This window comes from Halichoerus grypus, chromosome 2 (assembly GCF_964656455.1).
Source record: "Halichoerus grypus chromosome 2, mHalGry1.hap1.1, whole genome shotgun sequence".
NCBI lineage: Eukaryota > Metazoa > Chordata > Mammalia > Carnivora > Phocidae > Halichoerus > Halichoerus grypus.
Genome location: NC_135713.1, coordinates 105,798,664 through 105,814,794, shown reverse-complemented (window position 1 = coordinate 105,814,794; position 16,131 = coordinate 105,798,664). Strand labels below are relative to the sequence as shown.

Genomic DNA, 16,131 nt, shown 5'->3' with positions numbered 1-16,131 from the left:
AGGAAGGAAAGGGCAGGTGTGGAACAGTCAGAATCCCAGATTCCAAGGTCACATCAGAGGTGACAGAGAAGAGCTGTCTAGTGATAGAGCAGGAAGACCAAGCCAAGAGAGGAGAATATTTCCTGAAAGAGAGAGTGGTCAGCTATGTCAAATGTTGCTGATTATCCTTGTTAGAGGAGTACAAAGAAGTGAATTTGGCCCATGGAGATGATAGGAGGGGTTTCAGTAAAGTGGTAAGAATAAGTTAGAATTGAAATTATTTAAGTACAGACTGTGAGCATTGACAACTTCGGGAGCATTTACTATGAAGAGGAGTGTAGAAATTGGGCAGCAGTTGGCTGGTGTGGGGGGATGCAGGGTCTAGAGGGATGGATGAGCCTCAGGAGTGATACAATTGGAGGCAAGAAGGGATGGGATTTAGCCTATGTAGGGTTTTTTTGTTTGTTTGTTTGTTTAAATAGCATCAGGGATACTTCATCCATTTTAACTGGGGGCAGGAAGATGGATTTTTGTATTATAGTGGGATGAGATGGGAAGGTGTTCGATCAAATAGATACGTTTTCTCAACTAAATGTGAACTGTAGCCATCAGTGTAGTGTTAACGGCTGGAGTTGAAGTATGTATAAGATACGAGGGATTTGTGGAGAAAAGAGATGTAAAATAATTATCTTGGAGAATGGGAATTTGAACTTACTAGGGATAATCAGTAGCAAGAGATGTTTGTGGTCATATATACCAAGTAAAACTCTTCCGACTGATTATGTGGGGTTTTTGCCCGTCAAGTTTATTCCCCCACTCTTGATCTAACATGCTAGAGATTTGTCAGTGTTAACTAGTCTTCTCAAAGAACCAACTTTTGGATTTGATTCTCTTTGTTGTATTTTTGTTTTCTGTTTATTAATGCTCTTATATTTATCATTTCCACTTTCTACTTACTTTAAGTTTTTGTTATTTGACCTACCTTCTGAGATTCAATTCGGTAATTTTTTTTTCTTCTTTCCTCATATGAACATGTAATACTATAAAATATTTTTAAGCAGAATTTGAACAAACCTTGCATTTGAACAAACCTGCATAAAGGGCTAGTATTTTTTCCTTCTTTTTAAAGGAAGTACATAGGGTAATGGAGACTGGTCAACAATAAGCATCAGCTATATACCATTAATTGTAATATGCTCTTCATTATTAAAAACAAAAACAAAAACCAAAAAACTGGTTTGATTGCCTTTTGCCATCCACTTAGGAGATTTAGAACCTTAAAAAAAAAAAAAAAAAACCCTAAAACCTCTCTCTTTAAAAAATGATTTCCTGAAATAAACTTTTCTTGCTAGGGTGAATTCTACTTTTAAAATGTCATACAAGTCTATTTTCTGGTATTTTATCAGATTTTATTTTTTCCTTTAATTATAAATGAGTTGGATTGACAGTCCATATTTTGTGATACTGATTTCATATCAGTGTCATGTTTCTTTTACCAATTTACCAGTTTTTTTTTTTAATTTTTTTATTGTTATGTTAATCCCCATACATTACATCATTAGTTTTAGATATAGTGTTCCATGATTCATTGTTTGTGCATAACACCCAGTGCTCCATGCAGAGCGTGCCCTCCTCAATACCCATCACCAGGCTAACCCATCCTCCCACCCCCCTCCCCTCTAGAACCCTCAGTTTGTTTTTCAGAGTCCATTGTCTCTCATGGTTCTTCTCCCCCTTCGATTTCCCCCCCTTCATTCTTCCCCTCCTGCTACATTCTTCTTCTTCTTTTTTTCTTTCTTAACATATATTGCATTATTTGTTTCAGAGGTACAGATCTGAGATTCAACAGTCTTGCACAATTCACAGCGCTTACCAGAACACATACCCTCCCCAGTGTCCATCACCCAGTCACCCCATCCCTCCCACCCCACCCCCCACTCCAGCAACCCTCAGTTTGTTTCCTGAGATTAAGAATTCCTCATATCAGTGAGGTCATATGATACATGTCTTTCTCTGTTTGACTTATTTCGCTCAGCATAATACCCTCCAGTTCCATCCATGTCGCTGCAAATGGCAAGATCTTATTCCTTTTGATGGCTGCATAATATTCCATTGTATATATATACCACATCTTCTTTATCCATTCATCTGTTGATGGACATCTTGGCTCTTTCCACAGTTTGGCTATTGTGGACATTGCTGCTATAAACATCGGGGTGCACGTAGCCTTTCGGGTCCCTACTTTTGTATCTTTGGGGTAAATACCCAGTAGTGCAATTGCTGGATCATATGGTAGCTCTATTTTCAACTTTTTGAGGAACCTCCATACTGTTTTCCAGAGTGGCTGCACCAGCTTGCATTCCCACCAACAGTGTAGGAGGGTTCCCCTTTCTCCGCATCCTCGCCAACATCTGTCATTTCCTGACTTGTTAATTTTAGCCATTCTGACTGGTGTGAGGTGGTATCTCATTGAGGTTTTGATTTGGATTTCCCTGATGCCGAGCGATATTGAACACTTTTTCATGTGTCTGTTGGCCATTTGGATGTCTTCTTTGGAAAAATGTCTGTTCATGTCTTCTGCCCATTTCTTGATTGGATTCTTTGTTCTTCTGGTGTTGAGTTTGATGAGTTCTTTATAGATTTTGGATACTAGCCCTTTATCTGATATGTCATTTGCAAATATCTTCTCCCATTCTGTCAGTTGTCTTTTGGTTTTGTTGACTGTTTCCTTTGCTTTGCAAAAGCTTTTTATCTTGATGAAGTCCCAATAGTTCATTTTTGCCCTTGCTTCCCTTGCCTTTGGCGATGTTTCTAGGAAGAAGTTGCTGCGGCTGAGGTCGAAGAGGTTGCTGCCTGTGTTCTCCTTTAGGATTTTGATGGACTCCTGTCTCACATTGAGGTCTTTCAACCATTTGGAGTCTATTTTTGTGTGTGGTGTAAGGAAATGGTCCAGTTTCATTCTTCTGCATGTGGCTGTCCAATTTTCCCAACACCATTTGTTGAAGAGACTGTCTTTTTGCCATTGGACATTCTTTCCTGCTTTGTCAAAGATTAGTTGACCATAGAGTTGAGGGTCCATTTCTGGGCTCTCTATTCTGTTCCATTGATCTATGTGTCTGTTTTTGTGCCAGTACCATACTGTCTTGATGATGACAGCTTTGTAGTAGAGCTGGAAGTCCGGAATTGTGATGCCGCCAGCTTTGCTTTTCTTTTTCAACATTCCTCTGGCTATGCGGGGTCTTTTCTGGTTCCATACAAATTTTAGGATTATTTGTTCCATTTCTTTGAAGAAAGTGGATGGTATTTTGATGGGGATTGCATTGAATGTGTAGATTGCTCTAGGTAGGATTGACATCTTCACAATATTTGTTCTTCCAATCCATGAGCATGGAACGTTTTTCCATTTCTTTGTGTCTTCCTCAATTTCTTTCATGAGTATTTTATAGTTTTCTGAGTACAGATCCTTTGCCTCTTTGGTTAGATTTATTCCTAGGTATCTTATGGTTTTGGGTGCAATTGTAAATGGGATCGACTCCTTAATTTCTCTTTCTTCTGACTTGTTGTTGGTGTATAGGAATGCCACTGACTTCTGTGCATTGATTTTATATCCTGCCACTTTACTGAATTCCTGTATGAGTTCTAGCAGTTTTGGGGTGGAGTCTTTGGGATTTTCCACATAAAGTATCATATCATCTGCAAAGAGTGAGAGTTTGACTTCTTCTTTGCCGATTTGGATGCCTTTGATTTCTTTTTGTTGTCTGATTGCTGTGGCTAGGACTTCCAATACTATGTTGAATAGCAGTGGTGATAGTGGACATCCCTGCCGCGTTCCTGACCTTAGGGGGAAAGCTCTCAGTTTTTCCCCATTGAGAATGATATTCGCTGTAGGTTTTTCATAGATGGCTTTTATGATACTGAGGTATGTACCCTCTATCCCTATACTCTGAAGAGTTTTGATCAAGAAAGGATGCTGTACTTTGTCAAATGCTTTTTCTGCATCTATTGAGAGGATCATATGATTCTTGTTCTTTCTTTTGTTAATGTATTGTATCACGTTGATTGATTTGCGGATGTTGAACCAACCTTGCAGCCCAGGGATAAATCCCACTTGGTCGTGGTGAATAATCCTTTTAATGTACTGTTGGATCCTATTGGCTAGTATTTTGGTGAGAATTTTTGCATCCATGTTCATCAGGGATATTGGTCTGTAATTCTCCTTTTTGATGGGGTCTTTGTCTGGTTTTGGGATCAAGGTAATGCTGGCCTCATAAAATGAGTTTGGAAGTTTTCCTTCCATTTCTATTTTTTGGAACAGTTTCAGAAGGATAGGTATTAATTCTTCTTGAAATGTTTGGTAGAATTCCCCTGGGAAGCCATCTGGCCCTGGGCTTTTGTGTTTTGGGAGATTTTTGATGACTGCTTCTATTTCCTTAGTGGTTATAGGTCTGTTCAGGTGTTCTATTTCTTCCCGGTTCAGTTTTGGTAGTTGATACATCTCTAGGAATGCATCCATTACTTCCAGGTTATCTAATTTGCTGGCATAGAGTTGCTCATAATATGTTCTTATAATTGTTTGTATTTCTTTGGTGTTGGTTGTGATTTCTCCTCTTTCATTCATGATTTTGTTGATTTGGGTCATTTCTCTTTTCTTTTTGATAAGTCTGGCCAGGGGCTTATCAATCTTGTTAATTCTTTCAAAGAACCAGCTCCTAGTTTCGTTGATCTGTTCTACTGTTCTTTTGGTTTCTATTTCATTGATTTCTGCTCTGATCTTTATTATTTCTCTTCTCCTGCTGGGTTTAGGCTTTATTTGCTGTTCTTTCTCCAGCTCCTTTAGGTGTAGGGTTAGGTTGTGTACTTGAGACCTTTCTTGTTTCTTGAGAAAGGCTTGTATTGCTATATACTTTCCTCTTAGGACTGCCTTTGCTGTATCCCAAAGATTTTGAATAGTTGTGTTTTCATTTTCATTGGTTTCCATGAATTTTTTTAATTCTTCTTTAATTTCCTGGTTGACCCATTCATTCTTCAGTAGGATGCTCTTTAGCCTCCATGTATTTGAGTTCTTTCCGACTTTCCTCTTGTGATTGAGTTCTAGTTTCAAAGCATTGTGGTCTGAAAATAGGCAGGGAATGATCCCAATCTTCTGGTACCGGTTGAGACCTGATTTATGACCTAGGATGTGATCTATTCTGGAGAATGTTCCATGGGCACTAGAGAAGAATGTGTATTCCGTCGCTTTGGGATGGAATGTTCTGAATATGTCTGTGAAGTCCATTTGGTCCAGTGTGTCATTTAAAGTCTTTATTTCCTTGTTGATCTTTTGCTTAGACGATCTGTCCATTTCAGTGAGGGGGGTGTTAAAGTCCCCCACTATTATTGTATTGTTGTCGATGTGTTTCTTTGCTTTTGTTATTAATTGCCTTATATAATTGGCTGCTCCCATGTTAGGGGCATAGATATTTACAATTGTTAGATCTTCTTGTTGGATAGACCCTTTAAGTATGATATAGTGTCCTTCCTCATCTCTTATTACAGTCTTTGGTTTAAAATCTAATTTGTCTGATATAAGGATTGCCACCCCAGCTTTCTTTTGGTGTCCATTAGCATGGTAAATGGTTTTCCACCCCCTCACTTTCAATCTGGGGGTGTCTTTGGGTCTAAAATGAGTCTCTTGCAGACAGCATATCGATGGGTCTTGTTTTTTAATCCAATCTGATAGCCTGTGTCTTTTGATTGGGGCATTTAGCCCATTTACATTCAGGGTAACTATTGAAAGATAGGAATTCAGTGCCATTGTATTGCCTGTAAAGTGACTGTTACTGTATATTGTTTGTGTTCCTTTCTGGTCTATGTTGCTTTTAGGCTCTCTCTTTGCTTAGAGGACCCCTTTCAATATTTCTTGTAGGGCTGGTTTCGTGTTTGCAAATTCCTTTAGTTTTTGTTTGTCCTGGAAGCTTTTTATCTCTCCTTCAATTTTCAATGACAGCCTAGCTGGATATAGTATTCTTGGCTGCATATTTTTCTCATTTAGTGCTCTGAATATGTCCTGCCAGTCCTTTCTGGCCTGCCAGGTCTCTGTGGATAAGTCTGTTGCCAATCTAATGTTTCTACCACTGTAGGTTACACATCTCTTCTCCCGAGCTGCTTTCAGGATTTTCTCTTTGTCTCTGAGACTCGTAAGTTTTACTATTAGATGTCGGGGTGTTGACCTATTTTTATTGATTTTGAGAGGGGTTCTCTGTGCTTCCTGGATTTTGATGCCTGTTTCTTTTCCCAAATTAGGGAAGTTCTCTGCTATAATTTGCTCCATTATACCTTCTGCCCCTCTCTCTCTTTCTTCTTCTTCTGGGATTCCAATTATTCTAATGTTGTTTCGTCTTATGGTATCGTTTATCTCTCGAATTCTGCCCTCGTGATCCAGTAGTTGTTTATCTCTCTTTTTCTCAGCTTCTTTATTTTCCATCATTTGGTCTTCTATCTCACTGATTCTTTCTTCTGCCTCATTTATCCTAGCAGTTAGCGCCCCCATATTTGATTGCACCTCATTGATAGCCTTTTTGATTTCTACTTGGTTAGATTTTAGTTCTTTTACTTCTCCAGAAAGGGTTTCTCTAATAACTTCCATGTTTTTTTCAAGCCCAGCTAGTATCTTTAAAGTGATGATTCTGAACTCTAGATCTGACATCGTACTAATGTCCGTATTGAGTAGGTCCCTGGCAGTCGGTACTACCTCTTGTTCTTTTTGTTGAGGTGATTTTTTCCGTCTTGTCATTTTGTGCAGAGGAGAATAGATTAATGAGAGAACAAAATGCTAGCAGGGTAACAACGTCCCCAGAAAATATACTCTAAACAAATCAGAAAAGACCTGAAGCAGTGGGAAAAGAAAGGGAAAGAGAGAAAAAAGAAAAGGAAAGAAAAAAAGAAAAAAGAAAAAGATAAAGATAAAAACAAACAAAAGCAGAACAAAACAAAACAAAACAAAAACAGAATGTGATCAAATATGATCAGGCTGGATTATAGATCAGTGCCACACACTAGATTTTGGGTGTATTTTGGTCTGTTAAAAGAAAGTCCCTCCCGGGCGCCTGGGTGGCTCAGTTGGTTAAGCGACTGCCTTCGGCTCAGGTCATGATCCTGGAGTCCCTGGATCGAGTCCCGCATCGGGCTCCCTGCTCGGCAGGGAGTCTGCTTCTCCCTCTGACCCTCCCCCCTCTCATGTACTCGCTCTCATTCTCTCTCAAATAAATAAACAAAATCTTTAAAAAAAAAAAAAAAAAAAAAAAGAAAGTCCCTCCCAAGATTTTAAAGAAAGAAAAACTTATATATGTACAAAAATAAGGGTTGATATGATGAAGGGATGGAATATGACTGTAAAGATGGAAATTATAAAAAATTTTTTAAAAAAGGATTTGATAAGTTGTTTGAAAAAAGAAAGAAGAGGGTTAAAAAAAAAAAAGAAAAAGAAAAAAGGGAGAGAATGTGATCAGGCAGGGGAGTAGAAAAAAACCATACACTAGAGATTTAGAGTATATTTTGATCTGTTAGAAGAAACTATTTCAAGATTTTAAAGAGAGAACAACTTATATATATATGCCAAAAATACGGGTAATTACTATGAAGGGATAGAATATGACTTTAAAAATGAAAAATAAAAATGTTTTTTTATAAAAAAGGGATTGATAAGATGTTGGTTGAAAAAGGGAAAAAGAAAAATTCAAAAAAAAAAAAAAAAGGAAAAAAGAAAAAAAGACAGTTAAAAAAAAATAATAATAATAATTAACTTTGATAGACTAAAGAATCATGGTAAAAAAGCCATGAATTCTTTGTGCAGTATTCCCCTAGCGCTGGAGTTCTGCCGTTCTCATTGATCGGTAAACTTGGTCTTGGCTGGCTGTTCTCGCTGATCTTCTGGGGGAGGGGCCTGTTGCCGTGGTTCCCAAATGTCTCTGCCGGAGGCGGAATTGCCCCGCCCTTGCTGGTCCGGGCTAAGTAATCTGCTCAGGTTTGCTCTCCGGAGCTTTTGTTCCCTGCAAGCTTTCCGTACAGCTTTGGAGGCGGAGAGTGAAAATGGCGGCCTCCCAGTCTCCGCCCCGGCGGAGCCGAGAACTTGGGTCCCGCTCCTCAGCGAGCCCCCAGAGAAAAGCAGTCAGTCACTCCCGTCTCCCCGGTCTCCGGCCACACTCCGCGCTCACCCGGCCTGTGACCGCGCCTTTCTATCTGGCACCCGACCCCGGGTGGAGTCTCCAAACCCAGCAGATCCCCGCAGTGCGCTCCTGCACCTCTCCTCCCCGGGGGAAGAAGGTGAGTCTCCCCGGATCTGCCGCTTGTTGGGTCCCTGCTGGAGGAGCAGTGGCCCGACTGTGCCGCGGATCACGGTTTATGGCAACCCCGAGCTGAGAGCCCGCGCCTGGGCTCCGTCTCTGCAGCCGGCTTCCCCGCTCCGATCCCTGGGAGCTCTGCCGCACTCAGGCACCCCCGGTCTTTCTGTGACCCCGAGGGTCCTGAGACCACACTGTCCCGCGAGGGTTCCACCCCCCACTTCGCCACCAGAGTGACGTCCCTCAGCGGAGCAGACTTCTAAAAGTTCCGATTTTGTGCTCTGCTGCTCTATCACTTGCCAGAAGCGGCCGACGGAGGCCCCTCCCCCGCCGTCTATCCTCCCGAATATCGCCTCGGATTCACTTCTCCGCACGTCCTACCTTCCAGAAAGTGGTCGCTTTTCTGTGCAGAGTTGTTGCTATTCTTTTCTTCGATCTCCTGTTGAGTTTGTAGGTGTTCAGAATGGTTTGATCCCTATCCAGCTGAATTCCTGAGAGGAGACGAAATCCAGGTCTCCTACTCCTCCGCCATCTTGCCCCAATTTACCAGTTTTTAAAAGTGATTTTTTTTTTTCATACTGGAGTGATCTCTATAATACAGTAACTCTTTGGATGATTTGAAAATTTAGTAATAAAGGGAACTGAAAATGGATTCATGGCAGTGGCTGGGGAGTCATTCATAGTTTGGTAATATTCTGAAGTTGTTTCTTAGTTGTTAATTTATACATACTTGGGTTTTGATTTTCCATGTCTGTTACAATTTGGGTACTTAATACCTTAAGATACTAATAAAAAAAAAAACCTTACATACATTTGCCTTATCTCTGCTGTTTGCAGTTTTATTTTTGTTTTGCCTCTAAAGTACATTTATTAGAGATTTTTCTTTTTATTAATAAATATGAAAGAAGTACATGTTAGATTTTATGAGTTTTCCTATGTTTCTATCCTTTCATTACTTTATTTCTCCTTCAGATTTTTTACTTCCTACACTTAGCTGGGTATATTTTCTTAAAGCTATAAAAAATTGTTACTTTATCACCTTAAGTGCTAAAACATGTAAAGCTATGAATTTGTCTTGGCTTATAACTGCCTATTTCCCTAAAGTCTTGATATATAATGTCCTGTTTTTTATTTTGGTGGTAGCATTATGGATTTTTAATGTCTCCTTTGACTCAGTCTCATCTATTTTTTGCTGGTACTAAAGTATATGATTGAGGTCTGGACTTATTGCATTGTAAATACAACATATCACTTGTTCAATTTTTTAAAAATTAATATGAATTTTAATGACTATAGGCTTTGCTTTTGTAGCATATTCATATCAATAGTAATGACGATATAAAAGATGCAGATTTTATTCTTTCTAACTAGTGGGTTGTATAGTTCAAATCAGTGTTTTACTTCTTAATTTTGACACTGGTTTATTAAAATACCCATCTAGTTTTCTTGTGTCAGTGTCCCTTTTTATTTCTAGCATTCTTTTTTTTTTTTTTTTAAACTGGTCAATATGGTTTTATTTCAGTATTTCATAAACTTTTAAATAGAATCAGGTAAAAAAAAAACATTTCAAAAAGTGCAAAATATTAGAAAGCTAATCAGTGCTATTAATCTTTCCATGCAGACAATCTCTTGTTGAGCTAAGCAATACAAATTCTGTAGCAGGGAATATGTATAAAATGATACTCTACAGAGTTTAAAAATAGGCTTGGTCAAGACATTGCACATGATACAACTGAAGTAGTGCAAATAATACACAGCTAAGAATTTAAATCAAACTTACTATCCTGTGTACTATACAACCGTGATGATACCATAGGTGGAGAGACAAGATATAAAGCTCCTTTACAGTTGCCTGCCCATCACCATCAGAAAACTATTTCTAGCATTCTTGATCTGTAACTTTTAAAAGATATTATTCACTGCACAAAATTTTGGTATTTTTGTATATTGTTAAAATATTTAATAAACACAGTATTTAAAATTTAAAATATTTTCATGAAGCATCAAGTGATGTAATATATATGTATTCATTGATTAACTTTTCACTTTTTAATTATTTTGCATTTAAATTTTACCTGCTATATCATCATATGGTTTACTTTATTTAGATTTGACTTAACTGTCTTTGTTCAGTGTTTACATTTTAGCTTTTCTGTTTGAAATTTAGTTGTGTTTCATATACAGTTCAAATTTTTATATTTTGTATTTTAACTTAACCAGAGATGCTTTACCTCAAAAGAACTTTCATGCTCTTATACTTATTTGTTGAATTGATACACCTGTCTTTTTACCTGATGCTCCATGTTTCCTATATTTTTTGTGGAAGGGTAACATTAAAATTTACATTTCTCTAGTTAAAGATTTGGTACATATAACTTTGTCTAATTATTCATCAGAATAGTAACTTATCTCTTTCCTAAGTGCTTTGACTTTGTCTCTCTTTCTTCCTTTCTAATTCTTCATTTGAAGTTGGAGTTAAATGCTATGTCATCTTATTTTTAAGTACTTTAAACTTTTCAAGATTTTTTTCCTTTTTAAAATACTATGGCTTGTGTTGTGGAAACGAGCATAGGTAGTGAGAGTGACAATGACCTGAATGTCTTTTTACTAAGGTAATGACATTGGGAGGGAAGAATTCATATGGAATTTTAATTTGGATCCAATGACAGAGTTTGAAACATCTTCTGAGATTTAGAATATGCCCATCAGTTTTTTTCTCACTGAGATATCGTGACTGGATTGTGGTTTTTCTTTTGATTTCATTGTTATTGTAAAGGTGAATAGGATAAAATTTTTAAAATCTTTTGTTTTATTCTTTAAAAATGGAATCAAATCCTGTTCTTGTTGATCCGAGTTAAAGTGTCTAAAAATATTATTGCTTGTATATGTGGCATGTACTTCATTTTTGGGGTGGCTGGTTTCTCTCGTGTCCCCCTTCCTCTTCCAAATTTTGGCATTTAAAATTTGTGAAATAGGGACCCCTGGGTGGCTCAGTCGGTTAAGCGTCTGCCTTCAGCTCAGGTCATGGTCCCAGGGTCCTGGGATCGAGCCCCGCATCGGGCTCCCTGCTCAGCGGGAAGCCTGCCTCTCCCTCTCCCTCTGCTTGCTGCTTCCCCTGCTTGTGCTCTCTCTCTGTCAAATAAATAAGTAAAATCTTAAAAATAAATAAATAAAATAAAATTTGTGAAATAGTTCATAGATTAATAGGGAAGTCATATTATTTGTAAATATTTATAACTTACATAAAATGAAAATCCATTTCCTGTACCCTCGTTAAGAAATGGGATAGTAAGAATGTCTTTGAAGCCCATGGTATGGCATGTTTGTTGAATTCTCCTGTTTTGATTTCAGGGATGACCCACTGTACCAGTTTTTTTTTGTTTTCATTCCTTGGTTTTCTTTCTTGTAATGTTTTTAAAATCACGTGTGTGTGTGTGTGTCTTTCTAAACAGTATATTCTAACTTCATATAAATTTTATAGCTTGTCTTCTAACTTGCTTATTTTTTTTTTTGCTCCCTGTTCTAAGATTGATCCATATTGATGAGTTTAAGGGTATGAATGTCACAATTCATATACACCATTTTGGTTGATGTTCAAATAATGCAACTGAACATTTTGTACATGACAATGTATGCAGATGTATGAGACCTTATTCACTAGGTTATAGGTATGTGCACATATACGTATTTCACTTTTTCAGATGATAATTACTTTTCAAGTGATGAGACTAACTTCCTCCTGCCAGCAGTGTGCAAGAGTTCTCATTGTTCATAGCTTTGCCAATACCTGTATGTCAGACTTTGGAAATTTTGCTAATCTGGTAGGGGTAAAATTGTACCTTGTTTTGCTTATATTTTACATTTTCTTGATTACTAGTTCAGTATCTTTTTGTATTTTTTATAGTCCGGTTTATTGACAGTTTTTGGATGGATCCTCTTTGGAATGCTGGTTCATGTGCTCTCTACATTTGTCTTTTATTAACCTCTTATATTCCTTTGGACTGTTCCCTTTTCATTTATATGTATTGGAAACAATCTTCTCCCAGTATGTGACTTACATTTTGACTTTTTTTTTTTTTTTTTTTTTAAGATTTTACTTATTTATTTGACAGAGAGAGACACAGCGAGAGAGGGAACACAAGCAGGGGGAGTGGGAGAGGGAGAAGCTTACCACAGAGCAGGAGGCCCGATGAGGGGCTCGATCCCAGGATCCTGGGATCATGACCTGAGCTGAAGGCAGACGCTTAACGGCTGAGCCACCCAGGCGCCCCACATTTTGACTTTTTTGAGGCATCTTTTGATACACAGTAATCGTTAACTTTAATGTAGTCATATTTATCTCTTTTTCCTTAATCTTTCTTTAACTTAAAGCTCTAATTATGTTCTCCTGACGTTATCCTTCTCATATAAAATTGGAATTAATTTCTGTATTTCATGTGAGGTAGAGGCCCAGTAGCTCACCACCAGTGACTGAATTGTCCAGCCTTTTCTTAACCTGGGAGCTGCCTCTTTCATAAAGGAGCAGGTCTGTTTCTTGTGTTACTCTGTTTACGATATTAAATACATTGATTTTATAGTAAGCCATAATATGCGGTAAAAGAAGTGCCCCCCCCAACCCCCATATGTTTTGTTTTCTTGGCAAATTTCTTGTTTGTTCTTGGTCATTTGCCTTCCAAATCATTCTAGAACTCAGCTTTTCTAATTTCTAGGGAAAAGCCTGTGGGGATTTGAATGAAGTTTTGATTCTGTATAACAATTTAGAGAGAATTGACATCTTTATGGTGCTGGATTTTTATATCAGTGACTCTTAGAGTAAGATCTGTTTAAATCTTAAGTATTTGTTTTGATATATAGAAATTGAGCTGATTTTTATATACAGTGTATTGATATATTCAGCAACCTTGTTGAAGTCTCTTAGTGATTAAAGTACTTCTTTCCCCCTCTCTTTTCTATCAGTCATATCTTCTGTGAATAAAGACTGTTTAACTTTTTCCTCTCACCCTTGTGTCTTTTATTAATTTATTTGGCATATCATGCGAGGAGCCCTCCATACATATACTCAATAGATGTGAAGGTAGACAAGATAAAAAATAGAGGATATTTTTTGAGGTGTGATTGTGTTTTTCCAAGAGAATGGTGTCAAATGTCATTAGGTGTGTTTTCTACGAGTGTTTGGTAGGTACCCTCTTACCAGATTAAGGACTTATTTCTGTTTATAATAGGATAGTTTTGATAATGAACGTTAGATTTTGAATAGGATCCCCTCCTCTTTTCTTGCAGCTGTTTTGACAATCATGTTTTTTCTCCATTAACTTCTTGGGTGGGGAGTGAGGAGGTAAACCAGCTGCACACTTCCCTGATAAACCACAACCCATATATATTTTATTTTTTATACATTGGTTCTTTCATATTTCCCAGTGTCTCTTGAAAGGACAAATGAATAACATGTGACAGAAAAATAAAAACAAAGCAATTTTTGTCTCTCCTTGACCATAATCATGCTTTTGCTTTATCATTATAATTTTATTGTAAATATTTTAGTATGTAGTTACTTCCCTTACTATTTTTGCTGTGTATATAGAAATAATAATATATGATTTATAGATGGGTTTTAAATTTTGACAAATTTGGTAATTTTTTTCCTAGAAAGATAACTTTCATAACTTTGTGTATTGTCCATTTTTCTTTCTTCTTTAGATGGGACAATTTTAATAAGTTGTAATGTTAACAGCTTAATGGTTATAGAAAGAGACTTAATCATCTGTTTTTCTTCCTAGGTTAGTGACTTTGGAAAACAGCCCAAGTGTTACACCAGAGTTGCTTCGTATATTTCAGAATATGTCCCCACTTCTTGGTATGTGTGAAAGTGTAAAACACAATACTGTTTTTGAATGCAGTGATAATTTGGGGCCTGATAGGTGACTAAATTATACCTTCCATTTTTACAGAAGTCCCTCGTATTCACAAACAAGTTTAATAGTGTTTTAATAGTTTTTAGGTATGTTTCTATATAACTTTTTAGAACCATTTCTGCTTATTAAAGAGTAGACACTAAATTTACTAAATAACTAAAACCAAAAAAGTGTTCTTGGAAAATTAATTCCATATTAAGTTTGAACTTTGCCTGGTAAAGTTTTTATGTTTCATAGCAGGTTCTATAAGGTATTTAAAAGACTGTATTGTAAAGCTGCTTCTGTATACCATGGTATTACCCAGTTTCCTTTACAAAATGATTTTATGCTGTCACTTGTTCACAAATGAGCTCTGTACATATTTCTGATTTAGCTAAGGTACCAACAACATGAAGACTATTAAATATTGGCAAATCATATTTATTGTTTAAGTATTACTGACATATAGAGATGCAAAATCATGAAGCGTAATATTCTAGAAGCATCATTTGTGGCACATGGGATGGGAGAACTGGACACTGTGCTGGGAGCGGGGCCTTAGTCTCTTAGGCCACCTTGGATGAGATCTAATTAGGTTTTTTTTTTCCAATCTGAACATGTTTTCTGATGATAATTAATACTAGAGAATACTTTCCTGTTACATGTCACCTACCATTCATAAGTATGTAATACCTTACATTTTAAAAAACATAATATTTTGTTTATAGAGTTGTTTTGTGAGGGATTTTACCAGTGGATATTCACATTTAAACTCTCTTGGAGTAATATAAAGATTGTATACAGTGCTGTTTATGGGCCTTTATGATTCTTTTTCAGTCTGCAGAATACTATAATTTATTTATAAAATGTAAAAATTCAGTTTTTTGCATTTATAGTAACCATTCTTCAAGAGTGATCCATGAAACATCTTTAATTCCTTCATTAGAACTTTGTGTCCACTAACTAAATATTGTTGGGAGAGGGCATTTACAGCAATATCTGAAGACTTTTTTTTCTGGGAATTTATTTGTAGTGAGTAGTTTTATTAGACGAAAATATTACTGAGGTATAATGTTACACCAGAAAAGTAGATTTACTTTTTCACAGATCAACAAATGTGGACTAAAACACTATTATAACTGATTAGAAAACATCTCATTTGCTGGATGGTCATAGTGGGTAGATAATGTAATTAGTCCTTCACATTTTCTTTATTTTCTATTATTTTACCCCATTCTTCAGAATAGATCTCAAATAATACCAAAAAGCATCTGTTTTCTGATAAAGAGCCACTTGCCATTTATCATCTAGTGTCCCTATAAAATTGTTGGAAAAAAATCCCAAAGATGAAGACTGTGGCAATAGACCAGTCACTTGTTGCTAGTCTCCTAAAAAAGTTTTATCTTTTTTTAAGAAACCGTAGGGAAAGAAAGTGGAAAATGTCCTTTCACTCCTTTAACTCTGGTGAAGGCCTTTTAGTTCTACTCTTCCTAACTTGGAGACCAAATACAGTGTCATTCTGGGTAATCCACAGTGCTTCTTTGTACTTGACCTAGGAATAGAAACCTCAACCAGAGCCATTGTCAACTTTGTCATGAACAGGATTCAGCCGTTTTCGCTTATGGGTGACGTTATACAGTGATTTCACTTTGCCTATGTTATTTGACCCCAAATCCAGCATGCCTGACCTTTACAGTGTAACAAGAGAAGGGTGGGTAGACAGGAAAAAGACTTAAAAAGTATTGACTAACCCTACTAAGACTTTATGACAGTATTTTGAGTGTAGATTTAGGTAAGCACTGTAGTACAGTTTAACCATAGAAAGCTCTGTAGTTGATGCATTTAGATATGTATTTAGAGCAGTGTCTGGTGGGGCACGTGGGTGGCTCAGTCGGTGAAGCATCCGACTCTTGATTTCGGCTCGGTCGTGATATGAGGGTCGT

General features: G+C 37.1%; 1 protein-coding gene across 1 annotated transcript in view; it reads left to right on the top strand.

Moving 5' to 3' along the window:
- IPO11 (importin 11) overlaps positions 1-16,131 on the top strand; it is a 217,116-nt gene that overhangs the window by 102,169 nt on the left and 98,816 nt on the right. Inside the window, exon 22 of the mRNA XM_036070953.2 lies at positions 14,075-14,151. Within this exon, the coding sequence (XP_035926846.1) occupies positions 14,075-14,151 (77 nt within the window). The remainder of the gene's footprint in view (positions 1-14,074; positions 14,152-16,131) is intronic.